We start from the raw sequence: 12,932 nt of genomic DNA, 5'->3' as shown, positions 1-12,932 counted from the left end.
TAATTATCATCCTAACAAGGATACTTTTAAGCATGAGGGAGGGTGCCATTAATAATTAACGGGGGACAGTAGGTGGAAGGCAGAGCCGTCCCAGGTAAGTTGTGATGTGTGTACAAGTCACATTCCTAGGAAGTTACACTGGTGCAGTTTAAGCCCGTAGCTACTTGTTTTCCTCTTAGAGAAATTAAATTTTATCTGTTTTATATAGTTCTTGCTATATAATTTTGGAATTTAACTTAATAGTTTTATATTCAGGGTAAGAGACATGAATGAAGTGGGTATTCTAGTCTAAGGAGGCCTAGTAGTGTTGTAAAACTGTGAGTCATTAATAAAAATGGTATAGATTTTTTGAGAATCCTTTTATATAGGACACTACACCACTGACATTGCAGTGTCAGATGTTCTTAAGGGAGCATGAATTTTCAAACAAATTTACTTATAGACCATGTTCAAGACAGGTTGCTTTTGGTTGGGGAAGGGTGGTGGGCTCACAGACTCAGTGTGTCAGGTGCTGAGCTAGGCTGTTTAGTATATAATTCCACTTAATCCTGACAACAAGCCTCTGAGAATGGTAATCAGTATTATCTCAGGGAAAGGTTAGGAGGCTTTCTGAAGTCACATGGTGGGTCCATGTTACTGAGAGGGCCGTACACCGCACTAAAGATCACGCTCCTTCTTCTGCTGTGGGTTGCTCTGCTTACTACTCACTCTACCTACCAGAAGTCTGCTGTTCTGTTTCCATTTCCCTAATCTGTAAGCAAAGGGAAGGTGTGGGTGCATGTGCCCATGTGTGTGTTTGTGTGTGTGTGTATCTACATTTAACTCTTCGTTGTTGATTTTGTGTGGTAAGACTCATGTTGCCTTTCCATTTCTTCCCCAACCCCTCCTTGGATCTGGCAGAAGAAGCCTGTGAGGAGAAGATACGAGCCCTATGGGATGTATTCTGATGATGACGCCAACAGCGACGCCTCCAGCGTGTGCTCGGAGCGCTCGTACGGCTCCCGGAATGGGGGTATCCCCCACTACCTGCGCCAGACAGAGGACGTGGCTGAGGTGCTCAACCACTGTGCCAGCTCCAACTGGGCTGAGAGGAAGGAAGGGCTGCTGGGTCTGCAGAACCTGCTAAAGAGCCAGAGAACGCTGAGGTAGGATTGAGCCTGACACGGATGCATTGTCATCTATGGGGCAGGCCCAAGAGAGGCCAGGATGGCTCAGATGTGGTCTTTGCCTTCCAGAGAACTTAAATATTGGGCAAACACTCCATAGCTTATTAGGTCTAGGAAACATTTGGTTCACCATGGCTCAGATTTGTCTAGTAGGTGTTTTGAGAAAACTCAGAACAGTTTGTGGTTTAGGTAAAACATAAAAACAACTCTGAAGTTAGTACAGTTTATTTACACTTCAGAGACATGAATAAAATGATGCCAGTCTCAGTCTAAAATGTTTTCATGTGCATGTGCATATGTATAGTTTTTATAAATATGCAGAGTAGAGAGACACTCAAATGGAGAACTCCAAAGTGGTACAGCATTATCTCTAGAATTGATTATTTTTGCTTTTGTTTTTGTTTCTGTATTTCATAAATTTTCTAAAATAGGCATGTATTGCATATACCAAAAACACATGTTTATAACATATTTCATCAGATCTAAGGTACCACTGACACACCATTATTTTATATCTAAGAAGAAATGCTTTTTATAAGACCATGACAGTACTGATATGTCATTGATTGCAGGGTGAACCTCATGGTTAGAGAGATATTTGAAGTATAGTCTGTTACATTCTTTCGATAATTTTTTTAAGCAATGCTATGAGACTAGTTACGTGTTTCTGTTCATGGATGGCTCTGCAAAACTCTGTGAGCATGGACTGACGAGTCACTGGGCTTTAAGTGTGGCCGTCTATAGTCAGTGTGACCCCTGCCATATTCCTTCCTGCCACCTAAACTCCCTGCCCCCCTTTATTCATTTGATTCTGTGCATGCACATTCCTGCTGAAGTGTAGGTCACCTCTGGTGGTCTAGTGATCTGTCAGAAAACAAAAACGGTGAAATGTCCTTATTCTCCAATAATCTCCTTAATTCTGGTGGCCCCAGTTTCTTGGTTCTTAGTGTTCTTCAAGTATCCATTGAAGAAGCTCTAGGAATCTATTGATTAACATTAGTCTGGTCTGGATTTCATTGTTAGCAATGTTAAAAGGACCACTGGATCTGAGAGGGCATGGTATGGGGAAGAAGGTGGGTATCACAGTACTTTGACTAAAACAGAAGTGAGACTAAAATCCAGGTCTGTCTGACCCCGCTGCACATGCTTTTCTGAATTGACCCGACTACCTTTCATCTGTCGAGTGTGGAAATGAAGTGAGCAGGATTTGGTGTCTGGCTTTGCCATATGTGCATGTGTGTAAACTTACGTGATCACACTCTGAGATTGAGTTTCATTTTAGAATAAGACCAGAATTGGTGTGATTTCTTATTCCTGTGTAATTCCATCAAATTAAAATTTAGATAATTCATTTGTAGAAAAAAAGGTGTTACATAAAAATTAGATAAAACATGTTAAATGAAATAAAAGGATTTAGAGAAGCTATAACTACTTTCAGTGTTGACTTATTAAATATTAAATTTATTTCATTTTATTTCCTAGTCGAGTAGAATTGAAAAGATTGTGTGAGATTTTCACCCGAATGTTTGCTGACCCTCACAGCAAGGTAAGGTCTGAGAACCTGCCCACTTGTAACCTCTTTGCATGTCTTTCTATATAATACACTACTTCAGAGTGGGAGAACAGCCCCGCCATGCAGTGTAGCCCTTCCAGACTTATTTTAACAGTAGTTTATATCTTTTGAAGACAGAATTCTTAGAAACTTCTCTTGTCCATACAGTGTCATTAATAAAGTGCATTTCATGTAAGGATTACCCTGGAGAGAATCAGATGTAGTCTTTTATTCACTCAGCGAACAGTTTTGCATACTTCATGGAAGTACGTAGGCTGGATGCTAGGAGGTAACAGTGTATTATAACGCCTTTTTAGAAAGTTACAGTAGTGAAGAAAATAATCAAGTGTACAAATATTTTTTTGGTACCCATGTAGAATTTGTCTGTATAGGACAAGATAGAAAAATGACAGCATTTATAGAATGGATTTACTGAAAAGCCACATCAAATATTTCTCCAAATAGATTGCCACTTCTAAGAATTTGCTAGACGGTGGCCACCCAGCTGATGCCCATGCCTCTGGGGGGCCTGAGGGCCGCCTTTTGACAAGGGCACCCTGCTGAGTACCCCAGAGTGAAAGATAAGCCCTTTCTAGGAGTGGAGCTGAGAGCAAGACCCTTGACAAAAGTTTACTCGGAGTCTAGATTTTAAATAAAAGCCAGAGTTTGGGAGGAAGCCTTTGAAGGTGTTGGATGGTTTTAGAGACAGAAAACAAGAGGAGTGAAGATATCAGGAAAGTAAAAGGGTGGATAAAGGACCAAAATAACCTTCAGTTCAGTTCAGTTCAGTCGCTCAGTCATGTCCAACTCCTTGCAACCCCATGGACCACAGCACGCCAGGCCTCCCTGTCCATCACCAACTCACAGAGTTTACCCGAACTCATGTCCATCAAGTCAGTGATGCCATCTAACCATCTCATCCTCTGTCGTCCCTTCTCCTCCTGTCCTCAATCTTTCCCAGCATCAGAGTCTTTTCAAATGAGTCAGTTCTTGGCATCAGGTGGCCAAAGTATTGGAGTTTCAGCTTCAACATCAGTCCTTCCAATGAACACTCAGGCCTGGTCTCCTTTAGGATGGACTGGTTGGACCTCCTTGCAGTCCAAGGGACTCTCAAGAGTCTTCTCCAACACCACAGTTCAATAGCATCAGTTCTTCAGTGCTCAGCTTTCTTTATAGTCCAACTCTCACATCCATACATGACTACTGGGAAAACCATAGCCTTGACTAGACAGACCTTGGTTGGCAAAATATGTCTCCACTTTTTAATTTGCTGTCTGGGTTGGCCATAACTTTCCTTCCAAGGAGTATGCATCTTTTAATTTCATGGCTGCAGTCACCATCTGCACTGATTTTGGAGCCCCCAAAAAATAAAGTCTGCCACTGTTTCCACTGTGTCCCCATCTAATTGCCATGAAGTGATGGGACCAGATGCCATGATCTTAGTTTTCTGAATGTTGAGCTTTAAGCCAACTTTTTCACTCTCCTCTTTCACTTTCATCAAGAGGTTCTTTAGTTCTTCTTCACTTTCTGCCATAAGAGTGGTGTCATCTGCATATCTGAGGTTATGGATATTTCTCCTGGCAATCTTGGTTCCAGCTTGTGCTTCTTCCAGCCCAGCGTTTCTCATGATGTAGTCAGCATATAATAAGTTAAATAAGCAGGGTGATAATATACAGCCTTGATGTATTCCTTTCCGAATTTGGAACCAGTCTGTTGTGCCATGTCCAGTTCTAACTGTTGCTTCCTGACCTGCATACAGGTTTCTCAAGAGGCAGGTCAGGTAGTCTGGTATTCCCGTCTCTTTCAGAATTCTCGACAGTTTTTTGTGATCCACACAGTCAAAGGCTTTGGCATAGTCAAGAAAGCAGAAATAGATGTTTTTCTGGAACTCTCTTGCTTTTTCGATGATCCAGTGGATGTTGGCAATTTGATCTCTGGTTCCTCTGCCTTTTCTAAACCAGCTTGAACATCTGGAAGTTCACAGTTCAAGTATTGCTGAAGCCTAACTTGGAGAATTTTGAGCATTACTTTACTAGCATGTAAGATGAGTGCATTGTGCAGTAGTTTGAGCATTCTTTGCCATTGCCTTTCTTTGGGATTGGAATGAAAACTGACTTTTTCCAGTCCTGTGGCCACTGCTGAGTTTCCCAACTTTGCTGGCATATTGAGTGCAGCACTTTCACAGCATCATCTTTCCGGATTTGGAATAGCTCAACTGGAATTCTATCACCTCCACTAGCTTTGTTTGTAGTGATGCTTTCTAAGGCCCACTTGACTTCACATTCCAGGATGTCTGGCTCTAGGTCAGTGATCACACCATTGTGATTATCTGGGTCGTGAAGATCTTTTTTGTACAGTTCTTCTGTGTATTCTTGCCACCTCTTCTTAATATCTTCTTCTTCTGTTAGGTCCATACCATTTCTGTCCTTATTGAGCCCATCTTCGCATGAAATGTCGGAGAAGGCAATGGCACCCCACTCCAGTACTCTTGCTTGGAAAATCCCATGAACGGAGGAGCCTGTTAGGCTGCAATCCATGGGGTCGCTAAGAGTTGGACACGACTGAGTGACTTCACTTTCACTTTTCACTTTCGTGCATTGGAGAAGGAAATGGCAACCCACTCCAGTGTTCTTGCCTGGAGAATCCCAGGGATGCGGGAGCCTGGTGGGCTGCCGTCTATGGGATCGCAGAGTCAGACATGACTGAAGTGACTTAGCATAGCATAGCTTCGCATGAAATGTTCCCTTGGTATCTCTAATTATCTTCAAGAGATCTCTAGTCTTTCCCATTCTATTATTTTCCTCTATTTCTTTGCACTGATCACTGAGGAAGGCTTTCTTATCTCTCCTTGCTATTCTTTGGAACTCTGCATTCAAATGGGTACATCTTTCCTCCTCTCCTTTGCTTTTCACTTCTCTTCTTTTCTCAGCTATTTGTAAGGCTTCCTCAGACAGCCATTTTGCTTTTTTGTGTTTCTTTTTCTTGGGGATGGTCTTGGGTCTTGGGGATCCCTGTCTCCTGTACAATATCATGAACCTCTGTCCATAGTTCATCAGGCACTGTCTATCAGATCTAGTCCTTAAATCTATTTGTCACTTCCACTGTATAATCATAAGGTATTTGATTTAGGTCATACCTGAATGGTCTAGTGGTTTTCCCCAGTTTCTTCAATTTAAGTCTGAATTTGGCAATAAGGAATTCATGATCTGAGCCACAGTCCACTTCCAGTCTTGTTTTTGCTGACTGTATAGAGCTTCTCCATCTTTGGCTGCAAAGAATATAATTAACCTGATTTCGGCATTGGCCATCTAGTGATGTCCATGTGTAGAGTCTTCTCTTGTGTCGTTGGAAGAGGGTGTTTGCTATGACCAGTGCGTTCTCTTGGCAAAACTCTATTAGCCTTTGCCCTGCTTCATTCTGTACTCCAGGGCCAAATTTGCATGTTGCTCCAGGTGTTTCTTGACTTCTACTTTTGCATTCCAGTCCCCTATAATGAAAAGGACATCTTTTTTGGATGTTAGTTCTAAAACGTCTTGTAGGGTCTTCATAGAACTGTTCAACTTCCATAGAAATTGAGAAAACCTAAAATCAACACAAGCAAATCTTAAAATACTTGATGCGCAAGCTTTAACTATCTTATACTATCGTTTTCCTAGTAAAAATGGTCTCTTCTAAGTCCTACCAGGGGAAGGAAACCTGTCATGGCCAGAAGCCTAGGCAGTCATCATCTCCCTTCTTTTCCTGCCCTTTCCTCCTTGTGGAAATTGTCCATGAAATGTCAGTCATCTACCTGCTGTGCTCTCATTCCACACTGGCTGAGCACCCACTCTGGGTTAGGGGTACAGAAAACATTGCACCCCTCCCTTGCTTCTGAGATGCTCACCAGAGCAGGGGAGAGTGAACACAGGGATTCTCCTATTTTTTGCTGGGGGGCAACAATTCTCCTCAGTATTGGTCTTGAAACACGTCTTAAAATTCCTGTTTTGACCCTCACAACAAGGTTGACATTCACAATATTAATAAAGTCCAAGAAGCATCGATTTTAAAAGCCACATAGATGTTCAGAGATAAAATTATCAAGATTTTCTGTAAGATAATATTATGAGCAGTAAGATTTAAAGCATAAGACTCGTAAGATATATAGCATAAGGGATATTAGGTGGATTTGGACATTGATGAAATTTCTATTACCTGTCACCTCTAGATTGCTGATTCAGAACATGAGGATAAAGAATGTGAGGATAAAGAAGGAAATTTGTTTCCATCAGAAGGCTCTTGTACAGTGAGTTTGGAGGTCTCAGTTTAGTTAATATTTGCTAGCTGCCTTAGTGCTAAGCCAGGAGTCCTGCAGCTGGGACTCATTGACTTCGCTCTGAGCTGTCTCCCGAGAGACCCCTGGTGGTTAATAGTTCCTGCGCTATAACTGAGTAAGTCTACAATAGCTGGTTTGTCCCAGCAGAACACAACTCATTAACCAAATAGGGACACAGTGCTACCATTTACCTCTCTGAAATTGGTTCAGGGATAAGCCACTGTGAACTTTGTCTCACAGGAGGTAGCAGTGATGATCGCACCGTGGTGTGAGAATTATGTCAGCTGTCAGTCTGTTTTATTCTAAGCTGTACTCTTTGATAATATTAGTATAGTTTTTATAATGTCTTTTTATAGAGATAACACTTTGTAATATCTGAATTGGCATACATCAAAATAGATGATAGAAATGAAAAGCAATAGGTATGCAAGTTTTTTTTTCCTTATCCTACAGTAATAGTTGTTGAATGCTAGAAATGAAATAAATATAGTGGTTAAAAGGGTTTTTTAAAGAGAGAGAGAAGAAAGGAAGGAAGGCTGGCCTCCACGATTAGACTCATACTTTTCAACAAAGTTAATATCTCTCTGTACTGGATTTTAAAGGCATGTAGAGGGAGGGGAGAGGATTTTGTCAGTTCATAGCCTTTTCAGGCCTTTTAGGAAACTGCATGAAAATGATATGACTTCACTGTGGACTAACATGGACTCTGTTTCGTTGCATGGCCTGGTTTGCGGTGGAATTCACAACAGAGAGTAAGTTCCAACCCCTTTTCCTTTATCTCTTTTCGGTACTACGTTTGCCGTCTATGCCGTGTCCAGTTGTTAACATTGTCACCCAAGTTAGGAGTCTGGGCAAAGGCCAATTGGGCATTTTCACGTTTTGAAGACTTGGGAGGAAATTATGAATTAAACATGTGAAATACTTGGTTTCCCTTTGTGTCTAGGTTTTCAGTATGTTTTTGGAGACCCTTGTGGATTTTATAATAATTCATAAGGATGACCTGCAAGACTGGCTTTTTGTTCTTCTCACACAATTACTGAAGAAAATGGGAGCGGATTTACTTGGATCTGTGCAAGCAAAAGTTCAGAAGGCTCTTGATGTCACAAGGCAAGTGTTTGGGGCAAGATTGTGTTCTCCCAGCTTTTGATATATAATGACATACGGCATCATGTAAGTTTTAAGTGTACAGCATGAGGATTTGATACATGTGTACATTGCTAAATGATTAGTACAGTGTTAATATTTATATCCTTCACCTCACTTAATTACTATTTTTTGTTGTGTATGTGGTAAAAAACATTTAAGATACATTCTCTTAACGAGTGTATGATACAATATCATTACCTGTGATCAACATGCTATATGTTTGACCCCTAGAACTTATTTGTGTCATAACTGTAACTGGAAGTTTGTGCCCTTTGGCCAGTATCTCCCCATCTCCTCCATCCCTAGGGTCTGGCAACCACCATTCTACTCTCTGTTTCTATGGGTTTGACTTTTTTTTTAATTCTGTAGATAAGTGATATCATACAGTATTTGTCTTTCTCTGACTTACTTCACGTAGCATAATACCCTCAAGTTTCATCCATGTTGTCACAAATGGCATAGTTTCCTTCTTTTTTATGGTGAAATAATATTCTGTTTATATACGCACCACATTTTCTTTATCCATTCACCCATCAACACACTGAGGTTGTTTTCGTGCCTCGGTGATTGTGAATGGTGCTGCAGGGAACAGAGGTCAGATGGCTCTCTCTCCTTTTTTTGTTTTTTGGCCACACACTGTGGCTTGTGGGATCTCAGTTTCCTGTTCTTAAATTGAACATGGATCAGAGAAGCGAAAGCCCAGAATCCTAACAATTAGGCTACCAGGGAACTCCCTAGTTTTAGTTTTTTGAGAAGCATCCTTACTGTTTTCCATAGTGGCTGCACCAATTTACATTTCCACCAGCAGCAGTTATCTTTTTGATAATAGCCGTTCTAACAAGTATGAGACAATATCTCACTGTAGTTTTTATTTGCATTTTTCTAATAATCAGTGATGTTGAGCACTTTTTTGTGTACTTTTTGGCCATTTGTATATCATCTTTGGAAAAATGTCTATTTGGTTGGGGAGGAGGGAACTAGACCATTTTGATATTAGGAAACTCTTTGTAGATGGTTTCTTGTCACTCTGTTACCTGTAGTTTTTGTCACCCACTTGAATATCTTCTTTCTTACTTAATACCCATATTCTCTTGTTAGCATTGAAATTCCCAACAATTCATGAGATGAAATACATACACCTTTGAGTTGGCATTATTCTGGTGAATCCCTAAGACGTCCACCCTCCATTTGCTGTGGGAAAAGGGGGAGGTGTTCTATGTGTTATTTCTTTGATGTGTAGCCAATATGAGTCACTTAAATCATGTATATTAAGTATGTTTTGCCTCCAGAAGTGGTCCTCAGAGCCTCCTGGATACAGATAGTTGCGGGACAAAAGGATGTGCTGTTGGATTGTTTACTTTTTATTAATCAGTATAATGATGGTACTACTAAGACCCAGTGTGTACCATACACTTTATATTTTTCTTGTATTATTTTATTTAAATTTCAGATCAGTCCTGTGATTTTATAGACGTAACCCTACATCCCTTTTATTTTCACTATACTTTTGTACACTGAGAAAAGTCTCTTAAAGGGAGTCTAAAGAGAGCAATACATATACTCAGCCTCAATATAATATGTTTTTCTGTTGCATTATCTTTCCTGTTACCATGGAAGGCATGTCTGCATCAGGAACAAGGGATCCTTTGGGCAGTTTTAAAATCATATGGGTAATTTTTAAGGAAGGGAGTGCTAACTTTCATTCTCCAAGAGCCCTCAAGGCTACCCAGTTGGATCACATACACGAGATGATGACAAGACACAGAATCGGTCCCAAGTGAGAAGTGGAGCTGGAGTGGGACTCTTAGGGCCACAGGCTGCTGTGTATGTCTGTAGCTGGCGGGCGTGTGTCTGGTGAGTGTCCCCAGGCACTCGTCTCTGCTGACGCACACAGTTGGCTCACAGGCTATTACCCAGCAAAGACCTCAGGGGATAGATGGTGCAGGCAGCCTCGTCAGGGTATAAAGGGTAGGCTTGGGTGTTGGAGCTCTTTCTTAAGTGAGCAGTTTTCCAGAAGGTACCTGGAGAAGGAGCTAAACAAATCCTGAGAAGGCAAGTAAGCATTTCTTCCTTACTTCATTGCTTTGTTTATGTGTTTTGGGACTTCTAAGAAGATTTCTCTTTTTCTAACTTTTCTATGTTATGTGTATTACTTTAGTATTTATTATATAAAATGAAAAGTCATGTTTAAAAGTAAACAGGTTTGCTTTTTACGTGTGTTAATCTGTTTTTTAGTTTCTTACATGATTTTACATTACTTTTTGTAAGAAATCTTTCTTTTAAAATACTTTCTTCTTTTTATAAACCTAGGGACTCCTTTCCATTTGATCAACAATTTAACATTTTGATGCGATTTATTGTGGATCAGACTCAAACTCCTAACCTCAAGGTCAGTAACTTTGTCATTATAGTTCAACCTCTAGAATTCAAATTTGCTTAAACTATACTTTTTCAAACATGACTCATATTTGGCTGTTAGTAAATCTGCTATGAGCACCGTGTGCCCATTTCTCTTGGTGTGGTGCCTAGTGCTGGTTTACTCGGTAAGGACGTGCTTCACTGTATTTCAGACTGCTGAGATGGTTGTACCATATTATATTCCGGCCAGCAGTGTCTGAGAACTCCCAATTATTTCACGTCCTCACCAACATTTGCGTGTTATTACTGTTTCACAGTTAATGTTTAAACTAGGAAATTTTGATGTATTGAAATAGCTATCTTATTAGAATGTTTTTAACATTAACATTATAACACAGGTAAATTAGCTGTTAGATGTTTTGTAATGTAAAAAATGTAAGAACAAGACTGATAGTATTTGAAGGAGGATGTGTACCTTTGAATCAGATCAGGTACACTGTCCATTCTTTGATCACCAGTTTCTGTCAAGGTTTTGCTGCTGCTGCTGCTAAGTCGCTTCAGTCGTGTCCGACTCTATGCGACCCCGTAAATGGCAGCCCACCAGGCTCCTCTGTCCCTGGGATTCTCCAGGCAAGAATACTGGAGTCGGTTGTCATTTCCTTCTCCAATGCATGCATGCCTGCTCCAACTCTGTGCAACCGTATGGACAGCAGCCCTCTAGGCTCCTCTGTCCACAGGATTCTCCAAGCAAGAATACTGGAGAGGGTTGCCATTTCCTTCTCCCATCAAGGTTTTAGGAGAAGCCTACTTCCCTGGTGGCTCAGACAGTAAAGCGTCTGCCTACAATGTGGGAGACCCAGGTTCAATCCCTGGATCGGGAAGATCTCCTGGAGAAGGAAATGGCAACCCACTCCAGTATTCTTGCCTGGAAAAATCCCATGGACAGAGGAGCCTGGTAGACTACAGTCCATGGGGTTGCAAAGAGTTGGACATGACTGAGTGACTTCACCTTCACCTTCAATAAATAATAGCCTGTTTCTCCTAAGGTCAAAGCCAAGTGAGATATCAGTGGAGAAGTTAGGGCAGAACATCACCCTGATTGCCTTCAGTGCTGCCTTGCAAGACCTGGCCTAGAGTGGCTAAAAATCAAAACACAGAGTTGTTCGTGCCCACTCTGTCAGTGGCAGAACTGGGGGTCCCTCGGTCCCCCCGAGTGGGCTCTTGCTCAGCAAGTGTCCTGGCGTGTCAGAAGATCAGGGCCTGCTTAAATGCAGGGCCCCCTTCCTGTCCCAGACTTCCGGGTCAGTCATCCATGCTTTTCCCTGCTGCAGGCTCCCTGTGTAGGAACATAAGTCCAGGTCGTGTGTACTTCTCTGAGCACCAATAAGAGTCCTGTTCAAAAATGTGTGAAGTGTACTTACTGTTTGTAATTACTGGTTCTTTCAGGTCAAAGTTGCAATCCTGAAGTACATTGAGTCTCTTGCCAGGCAGATGGACCCAACAGATTTCATAAACTCTAGTGAGACAAGGCTTGCTGTTTCTAGAATTATAACCTGGACAACAGAACCAAAGAGTTCAGACGTGAGAAAGGTATGTCCCAAAGCGCCAGGCACAGCTTTAATCACAGCCTTTTCTTAGGTGTGAATTAGAGGAATTTATGGGAATGTTCAAACCACCTCCATACCTACATGCAAACCTCTCTCTTTCCTTTTCTACGAAACCAAGACTTTGCTCCTACCCCTATCTTCTCTGTCCAGGACCACCTTATTCCAGTCTTTCCGTATCAAAATGAAAATCTGAAATCTTGCGTCATGGGAGACACCCTGATACCAAAATGTTGTATTGTTGCTTTTTTTTAAATCAGCTAAAGATAAATACTTGCTCATGGCACATTGAGAGGCAGGTAATGCAGTTTAAGGGAGCACAGGATGTTAGCATTTCTATTCCTAGGTAGTATTCTGCCTCAGGACTACTATGAAGATGAATTCATACATGTTGAAAGCATGGTCAGTTCCTGACATGTGATAAGCACACAGGAAGTGTGAGTTATCACTGTGCTTATTGCTTCTGTTCTCTTCCTGTCCATGTCCTGTTCTTCTATGTTTGAGTTTCACACATGGCCATCATTCTTTTACTTTATATGTAAACTAACTAGCCCAACTAGCCTTTAAAAATTACTTTTAAGTCAGATTTCTCAGTTCTACTTTTAGACTAAAAGTATTTGATTTTGATTATTTGTGTATAATCATGAACCTTGCATTTTTCTCCCCGTAGTATACTTCCTTTATAGCCAACTCTATAGCCAAAATAGTCCTTTGGCCTTGGGATAGAATTAATAATGTGGACCACTTAGGTCAAGGCAGGGTTAAGGATGATTCTAAGCAGTGTTAGCAAGATT

General features: G+C 41.1%; 1 protein-coding gene across 18 annotated transcripts in view; it reads left to right on the top strand.

Annotated features, from left to right (window-relative positions):
• Positions 1 to 12,932, top strand: part of CLASP1 (cytoplasmic linker associated protein 1) — a 273,353-nt gene that overhangs the window by 209,292 nt on the left and 51,129 nt on the right. For all 18 annotated transcript variants that reach the window (XM_061440036.1, XM_061440038.1, XM_061440042.1 and 15 more), the window contains 5 exons: positions 901 to 1,145; positions 2,649 to 2,712; positions 7,974 to 8,137; positions 10,487 to 10,565; positions 11,981 to 12,124. In XM_061440036.1, coding sequence (XP_061296020.1) covers positions 901 to 1,145; positions 2,649 to 2,712; positions 7,974 to 8,137; positions 10,487 to 10,565; positions 11,981 to 12,124 — 696 coding nt within the window. The remainder of the gene's footprint in view (positions 1 to 900; positions 1,146 to 2,648; positions 2,713 to 7,973; positions 8,138 to 10,486; positions 10,566 to 11,980; positions 12,125 to 12,932) is intronic.

Source organism: Bos javanicus, chromosome 2 (genome assembly GCF_032452875.1).
Source record: "Bos javanicus breed banteng chromosome 2, ARS-OSU_banteng_1.0, whole genome shotgun sequence".
NCBI classification, from domain to species: Eukaryota; Metazoa; Chordata; class Mammalia; order Artiodactyla; family Bovidae; genus Bos; species Bos javanicus.
Note: the sequence above shows the minus strand (reverse complement) of the source record. Positions and strands in the feature narration are given on the sequence as shown.